Raw genomic sequence first — 19439 nt, forward strand, 5'->3', positions numbered from 1 at the left:
CGAGAATGTTGAGCCACCAATGTGCCTCAGATGAATACAATTGAACTGTGGTATGCTTTTAAAACTTTAATCACAGATGCCTTGAATGCGTATTTACCATTAAAAAAATACTCTACGAGGAGGGTTCCACATTGGATGAATAGTGAAGTTGCCACATTACTTGAGCAGAAAAAGGTGGCATGGAAAGGTTACAGAGCAATATACCGAAGTTTATAACAGCTACAAGATGATCTGTAATAGAGCCACAGAAAAGGTTCGACAGACAAAGGCAATTTATGAGAAATCACTAGCAAACAGAGCAGAGAGGGTGGATAAGGAATTCTTCACATATATAAATGCCAAGAAGAGCAAGACAAACCAGATCGGACCTTTACGTAAGGGAAAGGGGATAGTATTAAATACACCAGCTGCCATAGCAGATAAACTCAACAGTTATTTTTCATCGATATTTACAAGTGGACATGAAAAGAGCCATTATATAGTTGTTCTAGCTTGTTGTGCCGACGGAACCATGCTGCCTCCTATGCTAATTTTCAAACACAAAACAATGCCAAAAGAAGACGTTTCTCGAGGAGTGATTGTCCACGTTCGTGACAAGGGTTGGATGGATCAGGATGGGATGAAGATCTGGTTTGAGAAAGTTTGGAGCAGGAGACCAGGTGGGCTCTTATGCAAACCTGCCCTATTGGTGCTTGATCAGTTCATGGCACACATAACAAAAAATACAAAGAAGATTGCTGCAGAGCAAAAAACAAAACTTGCTGTCATACCTGGAGGCTTGACATCCCAGCTCCAACCACTTGATGTCAGCATTAACAAACCCTTCAAAGCTGCCATGAGAGGCGAATGGAACCAATGGATGAAGTCTTCTGGGAACAATTTGACACCATCAGGAAGAGTGAAGAAACCAATTACAGGAGAAGTTTGTACCTGGGTAGAAAAGATTCTGGGATAATATCAAGATTGAGATTGTTGTCAAGTCATTTAAGAAATGTGGCATTTCAAATGCCATGGATGGAACTGAGGACGAAGCAATATATGAAGACAGTGATTCGTCACCAGACACAGATGAGGACAAGCTAATGGATGAGAGTTTTGACAGTGATGAGTTGTGTGAATTTTATGATGAATAAAACTTGAGTTCAATAACTTTATGTAATACATTTTTTTTTCAAATTTCGGGCCCCAAAATTAAGGTGTGTCTTATACATGGAGAAATACAGTACATTAGCAGACATGTTGGTGCATACATTTTTTTGAGAAAAAAAGTCAAGAAATGGGAAACTTTGCAATTTTGTTCTTAATTTTGATACTATAATACAGTATTAGTGGTCTTGTTATCCAAAAAAAAAATATTACTCCCAACTACCATTCACCAAATCTCAGAGTAGCAAAGGCCGACCGGGCTAGCCGAGTGGGTAAAGTACCTGCCCGGCAACCCAAAGGTCGCGGGTTCGATTCCCGCCTCGGGCTTGGATCAAAGTACTGCAAAAACCTTGGGAGGTGCATTATGGCCACAGAAGCCGATGCGCCAACAACTACCAAATCAAAAAAAAAAAAAAGAGTAGCAAAATGGTTGAAATTGAAAGGAAATTAAAACTGTGGATAGTTTTAATTTCTAAATTGGCTTGAGCCAGGAAAATATAAGCAATTACATTAAGCACTTTTTTGCATGAATATGTTGCTGTAAAGAATTTTTTATAGCTATACTTTTCCACTTAAAAAATGTTTTTTTTTTTTTTTTTTTTTTGGGTTGTGAGGATACATAGATAGAATAATTAAAATTGCTCTTAAAAGTTTTTATCTTATAACTGGAGGACAGTATATACTAATATGTACAAAATTTACATATACCAATATGTACAAAATTTACATATACCAATATGTACAAAATTTACATATACCAATATGTACAAAATTTACATATACCAATATGTACAAAATTTACATATACCAATATGTACAAAACTAAAACAATTCAGGAATTAAAATATATACTGAACATTGGACGGCTAGGTAAATAAGACTAGAAGTGGCAATGCTGAGTGACTCTGGAAGTGGCAATCCAGGCTTAGTATAAACAGAGTTTATATTCTAATAGCATCTGGGTGACAAATGATGAACTGCTTAACCTTTGTTTTTAAAGATATTTGCTTGCCTTAAAAGATTGGATGATAGCCTGACATGCAGTTACAGCATATTAAATAAGTTACTCATCTTTCTACATCTTATCATTTGTTTAATTTCCCCTTTTTTTTTTTCAATATGGGTCCTTCATTTGGATGATTTATAGATTTTTCCATAGTCATAGTATTATGTCTATGAAAATATCTATTTATGTTAACATAATGTTTTCCAGAAATGCATCAGCACTCCTTTAATAAAGAATTTTCTTTTTTGTGCTGATAAAATTGTAATGTGTGTGTGTATTTTTAAAAGTTTTTACCTGAACTTCTTATAATCTGTTATTCATTTTTTTACTTTACAATCATAAAAAATATATCTCAGTAAATTAACACAGTAAGATACATGTATTTTTCTCTTGAAGTATAAGTCATGGTTTAAAGAATATCATTATATCTTTTTTATAGATATCTGAACTCCTGGAATGCTTGCGGTGCAAACTAAGGACAATCACCTGTCCTCAAACTCATATAGGTGCATTAAGAAGTATTCGCAATCTTGCTTCCCATCATCTAACAACTGTTATTACAGACTTACTAATATCTTCATATCCTCTTGATGAGTAAGTCTGTTCCTTTATAAGAAGTATAAAAATACTGATTTATTTTATACTGAGTGTGGAGGATGCACATATGCATTCAGTATTTAGTGACTGGTTGCAAGATGCACTTGAGCAACCTCTATACTACTGTTTGTACCAGTATTCATTCAGAATTCACTGGTGATTATTGTGTTTTTGTCTCTCACATAAAAATATATATTTTTTTTTATTTATTATTATTATTTTAAATTTTCATTCATAATTACTATGGCATATAAAGATAATGGTCTGCTAAATGGTAATAGGGCAAAAATTCAGATAAAAATTTTTCAGAAAGATGATGTGCTAGAGGGCACTCATATTTAGGGAACATTTCTGTCATTCAGTAAGAGATAGTTATCCCTTATAAAAATAAATATCAAGAGAGTGACAGTTAATAAAAATACTTATACGAACTTATCTTTTGTTGCTTTCCTTTTCACATATATTTTTATTATTATTAGAATAGACTAAAAGATTCAAGGAAGTTAGAAATATAAAAGTGCCTTTAAACTGTGGTACAATGAGTTAAGAAACTTTTAACTAATAGACATGTAAACCGGACATTGAATACTGTAGCATTATTAATTACACCTTACTCCACCCTGGAAGATGCATTCCATGCCCTGTGATTTTTCAAATGCAGATTTTATTAAAAATGGAATTAGATACTTTTATGCTACCACTCCCATCTCCATTTTTTAATATTGAAACACTAATGATTCAAAGTTTCAAGATACTAGTAATATTGGCTTCAGTTTTTTTAGGTTCCAGGATATATACTGTATCACTTTTCAGTTGAGCTTGCTTAAACACAGACTATTTGAGTGCATTAAAAGTTTTGCAAATGTTATGAAATGATTTACATTTTGCTCTTTATAAGATACATTTTTACTACATCTGTTCTTTCATAAAACTGTAGTATCCATTTTAGTCGCAGCATTGGTCACATAGGGATCAAAGAAAACAAGTTGGTAGATGGCGTGGTCAAATTGGCTTAACCTCCTGTTGGTCATAATTTCTGTGATCCATATTTGAATTCATTATCCAGTACAAGTAGCATTGTCCAATATAACTGTGCCTTAATGTAGCAAAGAGTTTTGCATGAATAGAACACCAAATCTGAAATGAAGCCAAGCATAAATTCAATTTTATTAAAAAAAAAAAAAAAAAAAAATCTAGAGATGTAGTGTTATCTAGTGTGTGGATACTGTGTAAATTTTCTTCCTTTCTTTCCTTACAGTTTCCCCACTGCAATGTTAATCACGTGAATATTGCATTTATTGCATTCCAAGACCACTACAATAATGTACATGGTGCAGAAATTAGTATTAGAATTAGTAGAGGCAAATGATGCAAGAAAGCAAGCTTATAAAGCATCAGCCAAAACAGTGCACTTCCCCCATCCATACTCTCCAAGAATCTGTCTAGTTCTTCCTTCAATTTATGCAAACTAATCACTTCCACAATAAGAGATAGAGGAGGTCTGTTCCAACAATTAACTACCATCTATCCTGCAACCATCCTTTGCCAACTTGAATTTATGCCCTGTCATATGTGTAGTTGCAGCAAGAGGAAGGATGCCATCAACATATAACTTACTCAATCCATTCAAGGCCTTAAACACCTCAATCAAATCTCCCTGCAGTTGCCTAGTTTTCAGAAACCGCAGTTAGCAGAACTGAAGCCTTTCTTGGTAAGAGCCACGAACTTTCCTGTCTGCACTGCTCAGAGAATTTAATATCTGACTGCACAATTATGCCCAGGTGTTTTTCATTTTCCATTACCTGCAGTGTAACACCACACAGTTGGTATGTTACTCTGTGGTTACTACTACCCACATACAGTACTTTGCATTTATCAATATTAAGCTTCAGTTGCCATTTCTCAGCCAATATTAACTTTTCTAGATCTTTTTGCAGGTATACTGTCATTACTGTCTTTAACCAGCCTGCCAAACTTTGTATCATCTGTAAACTTGAACATTAAGCCTGATGTGTCTCAGTATCATCGATAAATACAGAAAACAACAATAGGCCCAACTCTGAACCATGGGGTACTTCATTAATAACATGAAAAGTAATATCCATTGATTACAAATCTCTGTCTTCACCAACCCAACTATCCCTTTATCTGTACCAGCAACTTGCCCTTAATGCCATACTGCTCCAATTTGTTCAACGCTATCAAAAGTATTCCTGAAATCAACTTTTACGTTATGATATAAAAATTATTTGTTGCATCCAGTTGTTTGATTGCTGCATCATACTGTCCAATCAGATTGGTGAGACAAGCCTGCCCCCTTAACAAATCCATGCTGTGACTGTAATTGTATTCCTGTGTAGATTCCTGCATTATTTTTTAACCAGTGACTCCATTATTGAAATGATGATAAATATATTTATCAATGATATTGATGAAGGTATATCAGGCTTAATGTCGAAGTTTGCAGATGATACAAAGGTTGGCAGGGTTGTTAATGACAGTAATGGCAGTGTGCTACTGCAACAGGATCTAGATAATTTGGGCAGATGGGCTAAGAAGTGGCAACTGAAGTTTAACCTTGACAAATGCAAAGTACTGCATACAGAGAAACGTACCAACTGTGTGGTACTACACTTAAGGTGGTAGAAAATGAAAAAGACCTGGGAGTAATTGTGCAGGCAGATATGAAGTTTTCTGAGCAATGCAGACAGGCTGCCAGGGCAGGTCATGGGGTTTTGTCAATGATATATAGGAATTTTGCTAGAAGGGAAAAGGAGGTGATTATCCCTCTGTATAAGGCAATGGTCTAGGATTTGTCAAAATCCTTCTGACATCCTTTTGATGGAAGACCACACGAGGCATTGAATGGAACGTGTTGGGAATGGTATGAGGTGTTTTACCAAGATCATTAATACATGAGTTGGAACAAAAATGGGATGCTAGGAGGTCAGCTTTATCATTGGCTGAAGTGACAACAGAACCATCTGGTTTTGACAGATGTGGGAGCAGAGATTGGGAAAAATTGTGGACTATAGCTTTAACAAGAGAATAGAATGCTCAGCTACCATTAGGGCAAGAAGCAAGTTTTCTACTCTTAGCCTGTTCAAAATCTAGTTTGGACTGATTAATGACTTCTTTACAATTGTTGCAACCTTTGGTTTAGGCAGAAAATGAAACTGAATTGGAAACAAGCTAATAACAATATGCAACATTTTTTTCGTGAACAGCCGTATCACATTTATTGGAAAACCAAGGTTTAGATAAAGGACGAGATTTTAAAGTGGAGTGTGGAATAAAGGATTCCATTCCTACAAAAATAATTTCAATGACACGTTCTGACCAAACATTGACATCAGAGGTTTCAAAACATTAATCTGACCAAGGAAAAGAAGAAAATAAATCTCGCAGGTCATCCCATTTTGCATTCTTGTAATGCTAAACAATATGAGGTTGGAAATAGCCATGAGATAAAGGCTCCATTGGAGAAGGGACAATCACCAAGTTGTGATCTGAGGTGCCTAAAGGACCACTCACTTGACCATGTACTTAGAAATGTTGTTTGTGAGAAAAAGATCAAGCGTGTGTTGGCTGTATGTTTAGGATTCTCTGACATTCTTGTAGGTAAATGAACCAACTGTGCAAGGTCATTAGTAATTGCAAAACCCGCAGCATCTCGACCAGCTGGGTCAGTGTGACTATAAAATGGAAGCCAGCTGGAGCTTTGAACATTAAAATCACAAAGGAAAATTACCTCACTGTTAGGAAAGTTGGACTGGAGAAAGCCATGTTTCAAAGAGGGGAAGTCAAAGGGCTCCAAGTGATTAATAGTGGAGTTTGGAGAACAGTAGAGACATCAGATGAATTTGTCAGAATGCGGTAAAGAGATTTTAAGCCAGAGAAGATCGAAAAGAGGAGATTCCAAGTTACCAAGTCTCAAACAGGGAATGTCAGAACGGCTATATGCACAAGTATCAGGAAAGAAATCATACAGTGAATAATTTGGGCAACTGAAATGAGCAGTAGTTGAATCAACCAATAACTGAGATTCTGTCAGAAAAAGTACATGAGGTTTTTGCAGACTGCAAGTGGAAATGGACATCGTTGAGATTAGAACTGAGACCATGTATATTTGTGAAATGGACTAGGAAGTGTTTGGGAAGTTTAGATCTTTTCACAAATAGGCTAACACTATTAGGTTGACAATTTGTGGTGTACAGTTAAACTTCTCCTAACGGACATCTCTCGTTAACAGACATCTCTCTCTACAACGGACATTTTCAAATTCCCCAACTCACCTCTATTGGTTTTAATGTGTTTTCAGCTTTGTCTAGCGGACATTCTCTGTAACGGACGCACAGGCAATCTGCACTGTTTCGTTTAGATTAGCACTTAATTTGATCTCCCCATAACGGACAGCGGGCAAGCTCAATGCCCTTTTTCTAGGATCTATTCTTCCACGTATTGCCTCAATCATGTGTTTATTTTCTATTTCCAATTCTCTGAATTTTCTCAAGGTTTACGTCGCGGTTCTAAACCCTTTTTCAAGAATTTTAAGGCACGGGTAAAACTTCTGATGAATTCCGTGTTTGCATGGGGGGGGGGGAATTTGGTCGGCCTTTCGTCTTTTCAGTTTTAGTTTTAAGTTTTGTTCAGTGTCGTGTGAAGTGCACAATGTCTTCTTGTAAACAGTTAACTTTAAAAGATAAAGTCGAACTCATTAATGCGTATGATCGGCAAAAAAATAGTGTTCGCAATCTCACTGCAAAATTCAAAATCGGGAAGACGCAGGTAAGCGACATCCTAAAGAAAAAAAATGAACTGCTCAAACAATTTTGGCAACACGGAAATGATCAGGTTCAAAAATCATTCCCGAAAACTGTTGGTCTTCAAATTGACAATGTTACGTATGAGTGGTTTTGTCGCGAACGTGCTAAAAAAATTCCCATTAATGGGCCTGTTATTAGGGAAAAGGCTTTGGAGGTTGTGAAATCTATGGGAGTAAATGAGTTCAAAGCTTCTGTGGGATGGCTAGACAAGTTCAAAACTCGGCATAAAATTTCTTGGAAAACCGTAAGTGGTGAAGGTGGATCTGTTGATACTGGAGTTGTAACAGAGTGGACCGTCAAATTGGAAGATTTATGTCGTGATTTTGAAGCTAAGGATATTTACAACTGTGACGAAACAGGGTTGTTTTTTAAAGCTCTTCCTGAAAAAACGAGTCTAAAAAACGAAAAGTGCCAGGGCGGAAAAATTTCTAAGGAATGCTTGACTGTACTATTGTATACAAATATGCTGGGAGATTTTGAACAACCTCTTGTTATAGGAAAACCACAAAATCCTCGTTGTTTCAAGGGCATGAAGTTGAATCTTTTGAATGTTGACTGGAAGTCTAATAAAAAAGCGGGGATGACACGAGATATCATGAGCGAATGGATAATCGTTTTTCTGCCACCAAACACATCTGCAGAGTGTCAGCCCTTGGATCAAGGGATAATAAAAAATTTTAAACTTCACTACATAAAACTTGTTTTAAGACATCTCATTGCAAACATGAATGATGTAACATGTGCGAGTGACCTTGCAAAGAAAATCAGCATCCTAGATGCGATTCAATGGATTTCCTCTTCAGTAAACGCAATTAGAAAACAAACTGTTGTGAACTGTTTTGTAAAGTCTGGCTTCTCAAACACAAAAATTGAAGTTGTGAACAGCAATGTGGAGCACCAAGAAGAACAAGAACTTCAACATCTATTGATAATGTACGATACTTCAGCTACAAGTGACCCTGGCTACAAAGATATAGACTCGAACCTAACTACAGAAGATGATGCTGTAGATATCAACGACATTATCATCTATATTTTTCAAGAAGTTCCTCATGAAGATGAAGAAATGGAAGGAGGTCATTCTGTCGAAGAACATATTAACGACGAACCACCGATGAAAATAGAAGAAGCGCTTATAAAAATCAGTCGTTTAAAAATGTTTTTCGCCGCTGAAGAACATACTGAAGGACTTTCGATGGTTTCTTCACTCCAAACAAATGTTGAAAACGAAATTATCAGCTGGAAGAAGGTGCAGAAGAAAATAAGTGATTACTGTATGTATTTTTCTTAAGATAAAGTCATAATATGCATAGCACAATTGTATGTATAATATTGTGCAAAATCTGTATATAATTTAATTTAATTTTACATTAAACGTTTAACGATTTTTCTTTATCTCTTGTGAATGTAATTGTATATTATTTACAAAAATATTGTTCAAAATCTGTATATATTTTAATTTAATTTAACATTAAACGTTTAACGATTTTTTTCTTTTTTTTTTTTTTCTTTCTCCCTCAGACTTCTTGTTAGCGGATACTTCTCTCTAACGGACAGATTTTCGTTCCCCATGGCTGTCCGTTAAAGGGAAGTTTCACTGTATTCAATAGTAAGAAAAGTGGGGGGGGGGGACATGCTGTATGAAGTAATGCAAATTTTGGATATGGCATACACGTGGTAAGAATATACCCAGATCCTTGACATAACGTGGCCTCCACAATGCCCAATACACACTACTCAAACTCCCTTCAGTCACTATCTGGCAGAGTAGAGGTAGCAAGATTATACACTAGCTGATCCGGAAGCCTCCTAAAAAGTTACCAATAGGTTCTGTCCAGCTTACTAATTAGCGGCTGGTCTGTGAACACCGTTTTAGAGCTGTACCCTTGAAATGTAAGGAAGATTGGATCTCACCATGATGTTCATCATAACCTCAAAAGTCAACAGTCATACTGCATGATAGAAGAGATGGGGAAGGGTTGACCGGAACTTATCTCTTGTGACTAAACATGGGTTCCACCACGTCAAGCCTCCAATTAGCAGTAGTGGTATTGCACGGGATGATGAGAGTCATCTACCACATAGTATTGCCTGGTAACACAGAGAGGCGGAATTAGTCCATGTGGTATGGGTGGCACACCTCGACCCCTGCTTACGTTGGTTCACACTTGGGTAATCACCCACAGGTGCTTGTGCATGCAGGTTATACCCAGGATTACTAACAGTCCCACTATCATGAAGGTGCAAGCAGAGGATTTGGCTGTCACAGACCATCCGGACTTCACCGAAATTGGGTCCACTTGACTTGAATGTCACTCGAATATCAGTTCTATCAGCGTTTTAGACTCCCATGTAACAATTACAAAATACCCGTTTCTATTGTCCCAATAACAGGTTTACTGATACATTATCATATTTAGTTTTTATTTTTAAGTATTTTGATTATAAGTATCTGAGAAATTTAAGTTAAATCTTGGTGTTAACAGTAAACTGGGATTGGGAACCAAAGCCCAACTGGTATGCATCAGTACTAAATACAGTAGGCAGTTACCCGTGATCATTGTAGACTGTGGTCGATATGAAAAAGCCTTAAGGCAGCTCATCTGCTGATTTTATAGTTAGTTTTAATTGATCTATTTTATTTATTTAGGTCTAAGGGTTCACTGTTTGCCGTTATTAAGAATTAAATTTGTAATAGTTCTTTAGGATTAGTGGTAAATGCCTATAGGATCATATTTTTATAAAATACTAATACTATTGGGGAATGATTTTATTTAAGATTTTTTTGGGTGATTTTTATTTGTTTGTATGGGCTGCATTTCAGGCATTATTTCCCCACTGTCTGCCTAGCAATTGGGATTACTTATTTAGTATTTGTATTTAGTGTTTTATTAAAATATGACCCTATAGGCATTTACCACTAATCCTAAAGAACTATTACAAATTTAATTCTTAATACCTGCAAACAGTGAACCCTTAGACCTAAAGCAATAAAATAGATCAATTAATTATTTAAAAAAAAAAAAAAAAAAAAAATTGCAATCACTGCTAAATAGACCAGAGGGCCCTCCCCAACTACCTATAAAATCGGCAGATGAGCTGCTTTAAGGCCTTTCGTACCAACCACAGTCCATAATGATCACAGATAAATGCCTATTGTGTTTATTACTGAAGCATACCCTGTGGGCTTTGGGTAACAATCCCTGTTTACTGTTAATACCAGGCTTTCATGTAAATTTCTCAGATACTTATAATCAGAATACTTAAAATTAAAACTAAATATGATAATGTATTACTAAAACTGTTACTGGGACAACAGAAATGGGTATTCATGCGACATTCATTTAATATTGGCTATCTGTCTGCTCAAAGCCCATGAGGAAGTAGCAGAATTGCCATTGAATGAATGTAATTAACCTTAGTATAACATTCTTTTAAAAATTTTGTTAACTTTGTTTCCTTTAAATTTAAACATATAACAATAGGCTAACCGACAACTGCTAGCATCCCAATTGCTAGGCAGACTGTCTGGCCATACTGCCTGAAACGCATCCCATACAAATAAAATCATGCCTCATGCTTCATTGCACCATATCGCTAATAATAGTAATAGTAGTAATAGTAATAATATACACCGATGAGCCAAAACATTATGACCACCTACTTAATATGATGTTAGTCCTCCACATGCAGCCAAAACAGCTCGTACCCGGCAAGGCATGAATGCTACAAAATTCCTAAATGTGTCTTGTGGTAAAAAAAAAAAAAAAAAAAAGTAAACTGCAGCCATTATCAACCCACTGCAGGATGGAAGCCTCCTCAACAATTCATGCTGAGGGAAATAGACCAGAATCTGCCACGCTGGTCCAGTGCGGGTTGGCATATCGACCGTATTTAGTAATCAGGGGCTTGAACCCCGGTCTACTCAAAGAGCATGTGCTACTGCACTCCCACTCCTGACCACTCGGCTACGGATGTTGTATCTGGAATCAACGTGTAATCATCATTTAACTACTGTAAAGTATGTGGTTGAGACGCCGCAGATCGGAGTTGTTGTTATAAAACAAACCACAGAGGCTTGATGGATTGATGTCTGGGGAATTTGGAGGCCAGGGCAATACCTGGAAGTCTTCTCCATGTTCCTTGAACCAGTCTTGAACAATCTAGGTGGTGTGGCATGGCGCATTATCCTGCTGAAAGATGGCACCGCCAGAGGGGAAGACCATTGCCACGAAAGGATGTACCTGGTCAGCAGTGATGTTTAGGTTGGTGGTAGATGTCAGAGTGCCCGGTACATGGATGACTGGACCCAAGGTATCCCAGCTGAACATTGCACAGAGCAAGACACTGCCACCAACAGCCAGGTGCCATCACTTCCCCAGGTAAACGATGCACACATACCCAACTGTCCACAGCCGACCGGGCTAGCCGAGTGGGTAAAATACCTGCCCGGCAACCCAAAGGTCGCGGGTTCGATTCCCGCCTCGGGCTTGGATCAAAGTACTGCAAAAACCTTGGGAGGTGCAATATGGCCACAGAAGCCGATGCGCCAACAACTACCAAATCAAAAAAAAAAAAAAAAAACCAACTGTCCACATGGTGCAACAGGAAACATGATTCGTTGGACCAGATGACCTTCTTCCAATCATTCAAGGTCCAGTTTCGATGCCCGCATGCCCATTGTAGGCACTGTCACCAGTGAACCGTGGTTAGCATGGGTACTCAGAGCATCCTGCATCTATGCAGTCCACATTTTCAGCAGGGTTCAATGTACTGTGTGTGTGTGTGTGTTGTGACACATTACTCGCATCACCAGCATTCCAGTTACCAGCGAGTTGCTCCACAGTCACCCTTCTGTTGCCACGTACCATCCGGGAGAGCCTTCACTCACCTCGAGCACCGATGAGCTGTGGTCGTCCAACACTTCTCCAGCAGTTCATGGGTTTTCCCTCCTTAGACCACTTTTGGTAGGTACTAACCACGGCTGACCATGAGCACCCCACCAGCCATGCTGTTTCGGATATGCTCTGACCCAGTCATCTGGCCATTACAATTTGGCTTTTGTCAAACTTGCTGAAGTCCACTGCCTATCCCATTTGAAGAACAAGAGTAACACTGATTAATGGAGCTCAGTATCAGGTGTTTTTTATATCGTGTCCCGACCCATGCACGTGCTGTAGTTCACCTGCAGTTGCTTCGATTTGCATAACAACTTGCTGGTCATAATGTTTTTGCTCATTGGTGTGTGTGTGTGTATATATATACAGGCATACCTCGGTTAACGTTACCTCTGATAACGAAGCTTCGATATAACGAAGTCTGCAATTTCAAGCCCCATTTAATATTAAACCTTTGGGGCTTCTCATGGTTGGTTCGAGAAATTTAAAAAACGGGCCAGGATTCATAGTGTAAAATTAACAGGAGAAGTTTCCAGAAAAACTAAAGGAAATAATTGAACGTGAAAATTTTCCACCAAATTTGGTGTTCAATGTTGACGAAAGCGGTTTATTCTGGAAATGGCTACCAACAAAAAGCTTCATTTCTATTGAAGAAAAATCAGCTGCTGGGTTCAAAGCAGCCAAAGACCGTTTAACGTTACTCTTTGGATCAAATGCCTCTGGCGATTATAAATTAAAATTGTTATTAGTTTACCATTCAGAAAATCCGAGGGCGTTAAAAGGTAACATAAAAATGAATTTACCTGTAATATGGAAAGCAAATAGAAAAGCGTGGGTTACCAAGGAGTTATTTACTGATTGGTTTGTTAACCACTTTTGTCCTGAAGTAAAACGGTATTGTCAAAAAAACAACTTTGAAGAAAAAGCTCTTTTGTTGTTAGACAATGCTCCGGGACATCCTACTGATCTTAACACGTTGGACACATGCATTCCTGTCAAAGTTGTGTTTCTTCCAGCACAACTTCCCTGATTCAACCATTGGATCAGGAAGTAATAGCATCATTTAAAGCTTATTATCTGCGTCGAACATTAAGCAATTTAACTGAACTAGAGGATAAAGAGGAAATGACAGTTAAAACTTTTTGGAAAAACCATTAAAAACGCAATTGAAAACATTGATAGTTCTTGGAAAGAAGTCACTAAGAAATGCTTAAATGGAGTTTGGCGCAAAATATGGCCAGAAGTTGTACTAGAAGAAGAAAATAACATCCAAGAAATTAGAAATGAAGTTATCCAGATGGCTCAATCAATAGGTTTCGAAAATGTCGATGAAGAGGATGTTAGAAATTCATTGAATGCAGAAGATGATGGTTTTTCAGTGGAAGATTTAGAAAACCTTGTTAGCAACGAAGACAAAGATAATGAAGACGAAGTTAAAGAAGTTCCTGCCGAAAAAGTGTTAACAACCAAAGATTTAAAAAGGTGCTTAAATGACATTGAAAAAGTTTTAAATTTTTTTAGTGGAAATGATCCTGATTTAGGAAGAAGTTTTATTGTTAAGCGATCAGTGTTAAATGAAATAACTCCGTATAGGCAATTGTTAAATGAAAGGGAAAAAAAGCATAAGCAATCAACTTTAGACTCATATTTTAAAATGTGATTTCACTTTGTATGTAAGTTGACTGTTTATTTAATAAAACTTTTCTTTGTTCGAAAAAAAAGCTTTTCATTTTCTTTACGTAGGAACGTATCCCTATTCTGGCCATAGTATTTTTACCTCTGAAAACGAAGTTTCGCTTAACGAAGTAATTTCGTGGAACGCATCCTATTCGTTATTCGAGGTATGCCTGTATATATATATATATATATATATATATGTATGTATGTATATGTACCTACTTATGCACGCGTGCACACACACACACACACGCCTCCAAAACCAGTTTGACAGTATCAGAAAAAATTGCACCCTGGAACTTGCAGAAGGATATGCATCACAATGCATCAGGGTCCCCAATTGGTAGTACCAGAAAGCTGATCCCTCATCAACAGACTGATGCAAAAACAAAAGAGTAACTAAAGTAGCAGAGGAAAAAAAACTGCATCTATATTCTCCATTTAGGCTGTTCCATTTTCTATAATGGGAAACGTTTTGGTTTTGTCATTGTGATTGTGAAACTAGGTGGGATGACAGCATTTTTTTTTGTCATCCCACCTCCGTAGACAGATGGGCAGGAGCAGCAGTGCGTAGCACACGCTTCTTGATTAGACCGGGGTTCGAGCCCATGACCACCAAATATGGAGGATGCGGAAAGGTCAGGGAATAACTACCGCATATCCCCGGAGCAATATGGCCTTAGTTGCTAACGATCCTAAAAACCAAATAAAAACAAACAAACAATGACACAAAACCAAAAAGTTGAAGCATAAGCCGGTTGCACTGCCTTTTGATTCTCCTATTTCCCCTTTTTACTTTAGATTTCATTTTGTTGTTGTCCTGCTTAAATCTTCACGATTTTTTCCCTGCTCAATTAAATTTACATTAATACTAGATAAGAATCCTTTTGTTAGACTTAATTATAATAACTGAAGTAGTAATTTGATTTAAAGTTGTTTTTTTTTCAGGCAGGTTGTTGAGTGCTGGAAGATATTAGCACAAGATTCTGATTTGGGCCCTTGTATTGTAAGGCATATGCTTGAAATTGTAGCTGAAAATAATTTATTAGAAGATAATCACAATTATTCATCTCAGAAACGTGTTATTCAGAGAGCTTGTTTACGGCCATTAATTGTAAGTATATATTTGCATAAAGTGTTGTATTTTGGAATTAATTTTAAGTCTATTAATGTCATATTTTTCATGTTGGAATAATGACATTTTTTCAAATGAACAACATTAACCTTTATGAAATCAAGAAATCTGTTTATTTTCATGATTAAAACAACCAGAAAAATTCTAGGTAGTCCAATAATTCTCTGTGAGACTGCCTATCTCAATCCCAAATGAAGAAGCAATTAAAGCCAGATCTATTATAGTGATTGCCACATGGCAAAGTCACTATACAATCACCAAAAAGAAGAAAGTAATCATTAGAATTGGTTATACAATTCATGAACCCATGCAACTTTCATGGAGAAATCATTTCTTTCAATTATGATATATATATATATATATCTGAAAATACTTCACTATTTTTTTTTAATTCAGTTGTATCCAAAGAGAAAAAATTAACATCAAATAGCTGAATTCAATGTCTTGTGTGTGTGCACGCACACACACACACACACACACACACATATACACTAATGCATGCATATGGCTTGCTCACCTCTGGCCTCATGTGACAACATTAAACTTTTATGGAAGCATTCTGTACATGGTTTCATTAAGACATAGCAGAAAACCAGGATTCCTTATCTCCTGCTTGCTAATAAGGTGTGATTCTTTGATTTCACATTCTTGATTTTTTGTGAAATCTTGCATTTTTTTTCCCCGTCAAAGTAACCTTTATTCAGGAGGTGGTCAAGCCTTATTAGCACTACTTTTAATTTTGTCTCCTTCTATATCATCTTCTTAATCAAGGTAAACTCCAGATTACATAACATAATGTAGATAAAGTTGTTGAATTTTGTTGAAGACTATCTGGTTAAAGTTAACTGCAGCCATTATCAACCTGCTGCAGGATGGAAGCCTCCTCAACAATTCATGCTGAGGAAAATGGACCATAATCTACCACGCTGGTCCAGTGGGGAGGGTTGGTAGATCGACCGTATTTAGCAGTCAGGGGCTTGAACCCCAGTCTACTCAGAGCGTGTGCTACTGCACTCCTGCTTCTGACAACTCTGCTATGGAGGCCTCCTGGTAGTGATCCCTAATACCATTGTTATAAATCACTGTTATGTGATTGATATACATATTTTAACACAAATGTGAAAAATGACATCCCTTATTCTAGTATATTTTACATTTTTTTTCAGAACCCCTAGCTAGTCTTATGATGCACAATATTTTATTTTGGAGGAGTGATACCAAACTGAAATACTGGAAAACCACTACCTGTGATACAGGAATCAACATTTTCTAAGTAAGCCAAAACAAGACAAATTTTGAAATAATTACAAGGTATTGCAGTAAAGATCTGGACTGGTGCAATAAAAAGAAATGGTTTTATTTTTATTTAAAGTAATCGCCACTTGATTGAATGCACTATATTACACCTTTCTAAATGTTTCTGAGAAGAGTCAGTGAAGGTGTACAAAGAGATAATGTTCTGTTTGGCTGTTACATTTTTCTTTGTCTTCAACATCCCAAAATCTCTTTCCTTTGAGGGCAGTTTTCACCTTGGAAGGAAGAAGTCTGCTGGTGCTAGATCGGGACAGAGGATGATTGATCTGTACAAAGTCATATTTCATCAGAAATGTCTTCACAACTAATGCGGAATTGTTGGGCAGGGACATTGTCATGCAACAAGAACTGGCTGCCTTTCTCTTGAAATTGCAGCCTCACCTGGGAAATAAACTCCAAAAATCTTTCAAGTACCTATACATAGAATGCGGCATTGACTCTTTCCCCCCCCCTCCCTTTGTGTACAAATTCCTTGTGAAATCCTTGTTTTTCAAAAACATGAACTGCATCAGTTTGATCTTGGACTTCTCTAAACAACACCTTTTGCGTCTTGGTGATGATTGTGAAGTCCAACGTGCTCTCATACTTCATCTCTGGGTCATACAAAAAATTTAACACATTGTCAGTGACAATACAGTCGAGGAAATTAGGATTGTCCTGACAAGTCTGTATGAAGTCTTTGCACAATGACACTCTTTGTTTCTTCTGCTTATCCATGAGGCTGTGTGGCACAAATTTTGCAATTTTGCACAGACTTTTCTTTTTTCTCTAAAATCTTGATGCAGAATTGGACAAATCATCTCCTTATTCATAACCAACTCACCAGCCCTCATTCTGATGATCAAAAGAATATTTTGCTCTAATTTCCCAAAGTTTTGCAACTTTGACCTCATTTTGAAAGTTGACAGATGCCACTTCTTGGGTCATTGTGAACACCCTCTGTTAAACTAAAGGAAACATACTGTAATGTGAAGACACTATAAACTAGACAAACTGTTGGAGGGGATGTATAGGAACACTGCCAAGGTGGATCTTCTAACAATGGTTGTTACAACCATTGTTAGGTGAAATGGAAAGTGGTTTTTGTTTTTGTTTTTTCTGCTTTCAGCTGATGCTGCTTAAGCATGCTTCCTTGCATCATTTGCTGCTACTAATTACTAATATTAATATTATTCAAACCAATTAAATATTTCGACTGTTGGCATTCATGGTGAGCAGACATGCCTTGTGGAGAAGCAGTTAGTGGGTTGAGCAGGATTTGAGAGGTTATTTAGTATATTGTAAAGTTTATTTTGATAAGTTTTTTTTTTTTTTTCCTGTAATAGTTTGATTTTTATAATATTATAAATATAATTTTTTGAAAGTTTCTTTTATTGATATTTAGTTAATTTTACAATGGTTGTTACAAGATCCACCTTGAACACTTCATCAGAAGATACCATGAATCATACAGAAATAGCCGATGATGATTTCCGGGTGAATCATGATTTTATCCTTTTCAGAACCTGTTACATGTATTCCGAGGTCGACCTAGTGGATAATCATAGCTCACCTGGTGATTCTTTTCTTTGTCACCTTTGTAAGGAGTGTACCTATCTTAAGTTAAAATTTGGTGTATTGCTAGAACAATTTGAGTCACTGAAAAAACGGGTGCTTTCCCTGGAGAATAATGTAACTGGGAGCTCATCAGGAACTCAAGACTCTGGTAACCTACCCAAATATAATCACTAAAACTGATTATATTTAGGAAGGTAGAAAAACATTTTCAGATTTTTAATCGTTGATTAATGTTAATGTGGAAATGTTATTTTCAAAGGGCACCTGTCAGGTATCCTATCATCATGGGTAGGTTAAAACATATTTATGATTATAAAAATTTTTAACATTTTGCATAACATCACAGTTTCTACATATACAGGTTTTTGTAACCGACAATGCATAAATCTTTACTATAACTTAAGGAACTAGATACAACAGTGATCTCTTGTATTAACTGCAAATAATAAATGTTTGCTTGATTTCATATATGGTAATAATGTTGGGGAGAGTTTACATGTGCAACCTTGTCTATCTGCCTCCCACCTTTCTTTTTTAGTAATAGAAAGACTGTTGTAGTTGTGAGTATGGTAAAATTTATCTGCATATCTGTTGCATATCATTTGTTTCTTCTGTTTTTTTGCTTAGAATTGCTTTTACTTATTTAAAATATAATTTTTAATTTTTGATGGATTTTTACTGCTGTATTCCACTGTATATAAATAACTTCTGACGTAGTTAAATATTACTGGTATTTAAATCTTCATTCTGATTTTTATTTATCTTTTGACCTAGTTTTAGAAAATTATAATCTAGGTTGCTGATGTGCAATAAAACCCAAACCAAAAAAAAAAAAAAAAACTGAACAAGAATTGTTTATGCAGCCCCTTCTGAAGAAGAGCTGTGTTTCTGAGTTCGACACTCCTGCCTTAAATCTAAAACTGAATTATTCAGGAAATAATTCAGTAGAATTTTAGAAACTTAAGAAGCAGTTTAGATGAACTGAAAAAGTCTAATATATCATCATTATCCATCCAGCACTAATCTACAGGAAACATTTTTATTCACAAATTATTATTATTATTAATTTTTTTTAATCTCAAACACAAAATGTATTAGAACTTATATAGTACTAGAACTTGTATATTACTTAGTATCATGCATATGTTTGATACTTGTTCACATTAGGATTGAATTTCTGTCGATTGCAATTTTCAGGAAATACATGTGGGGAAAGGTTGTTCTAGAAGATAAAAGTAGAAGGAAGAAATGAGAAAAGGGAAAAGTTATTTCTCAAAGTTTAG

The 19439-nt window shown here is 36.4% G+C and overlaps 1 protein-coding gene across 4 annotated transcripts in view; it reads left to right on the top strand.

Annotated features, from left to right (window-relative positions):
• c11.1 (maestro heat like repeat family protein c11.1) overlaps window positions 1-19439 on the top strand; it is a 1259325-nt gene that overhangs the window by 810413 nt on the left and 429473 nt on the right. For all 4 annotated transcript variants that reach the window (XM_090383553.1, XM_090383554.1, XM_090383556.1 and 1 more), the window contains exons 27-28: window positions 2592-2746; window positions 15099-15264. In XM_090383553.1, the coding sequence (XP_090239679.1) occupies window positions 2592-2746; window positions 15099-15264 (321 nt within the window). The remainder of the gene's footprint in view (window positions 1-2591; window positions 2747-15098; window positions 15265-19439) is intronic.

The sequence above is a fragment of the Mastigoproctus giganteus genome, chromosome 10 (genome assembly GCF_048544385.1).
Source record: "Mastigoproctus giganteus isolate SK-2022 chromosome 10, ASM4854438v1, whole genome shotgun sequence".
In the NCBI taxonomy this organism is placed as follows: domain Eukaryota; kingdom Metazoa; phylum Arthropoda; class Arachnida; order Uropygi; family Thelyphonidae; genus Mastigoproctus; species Mastigoproctus giganteus.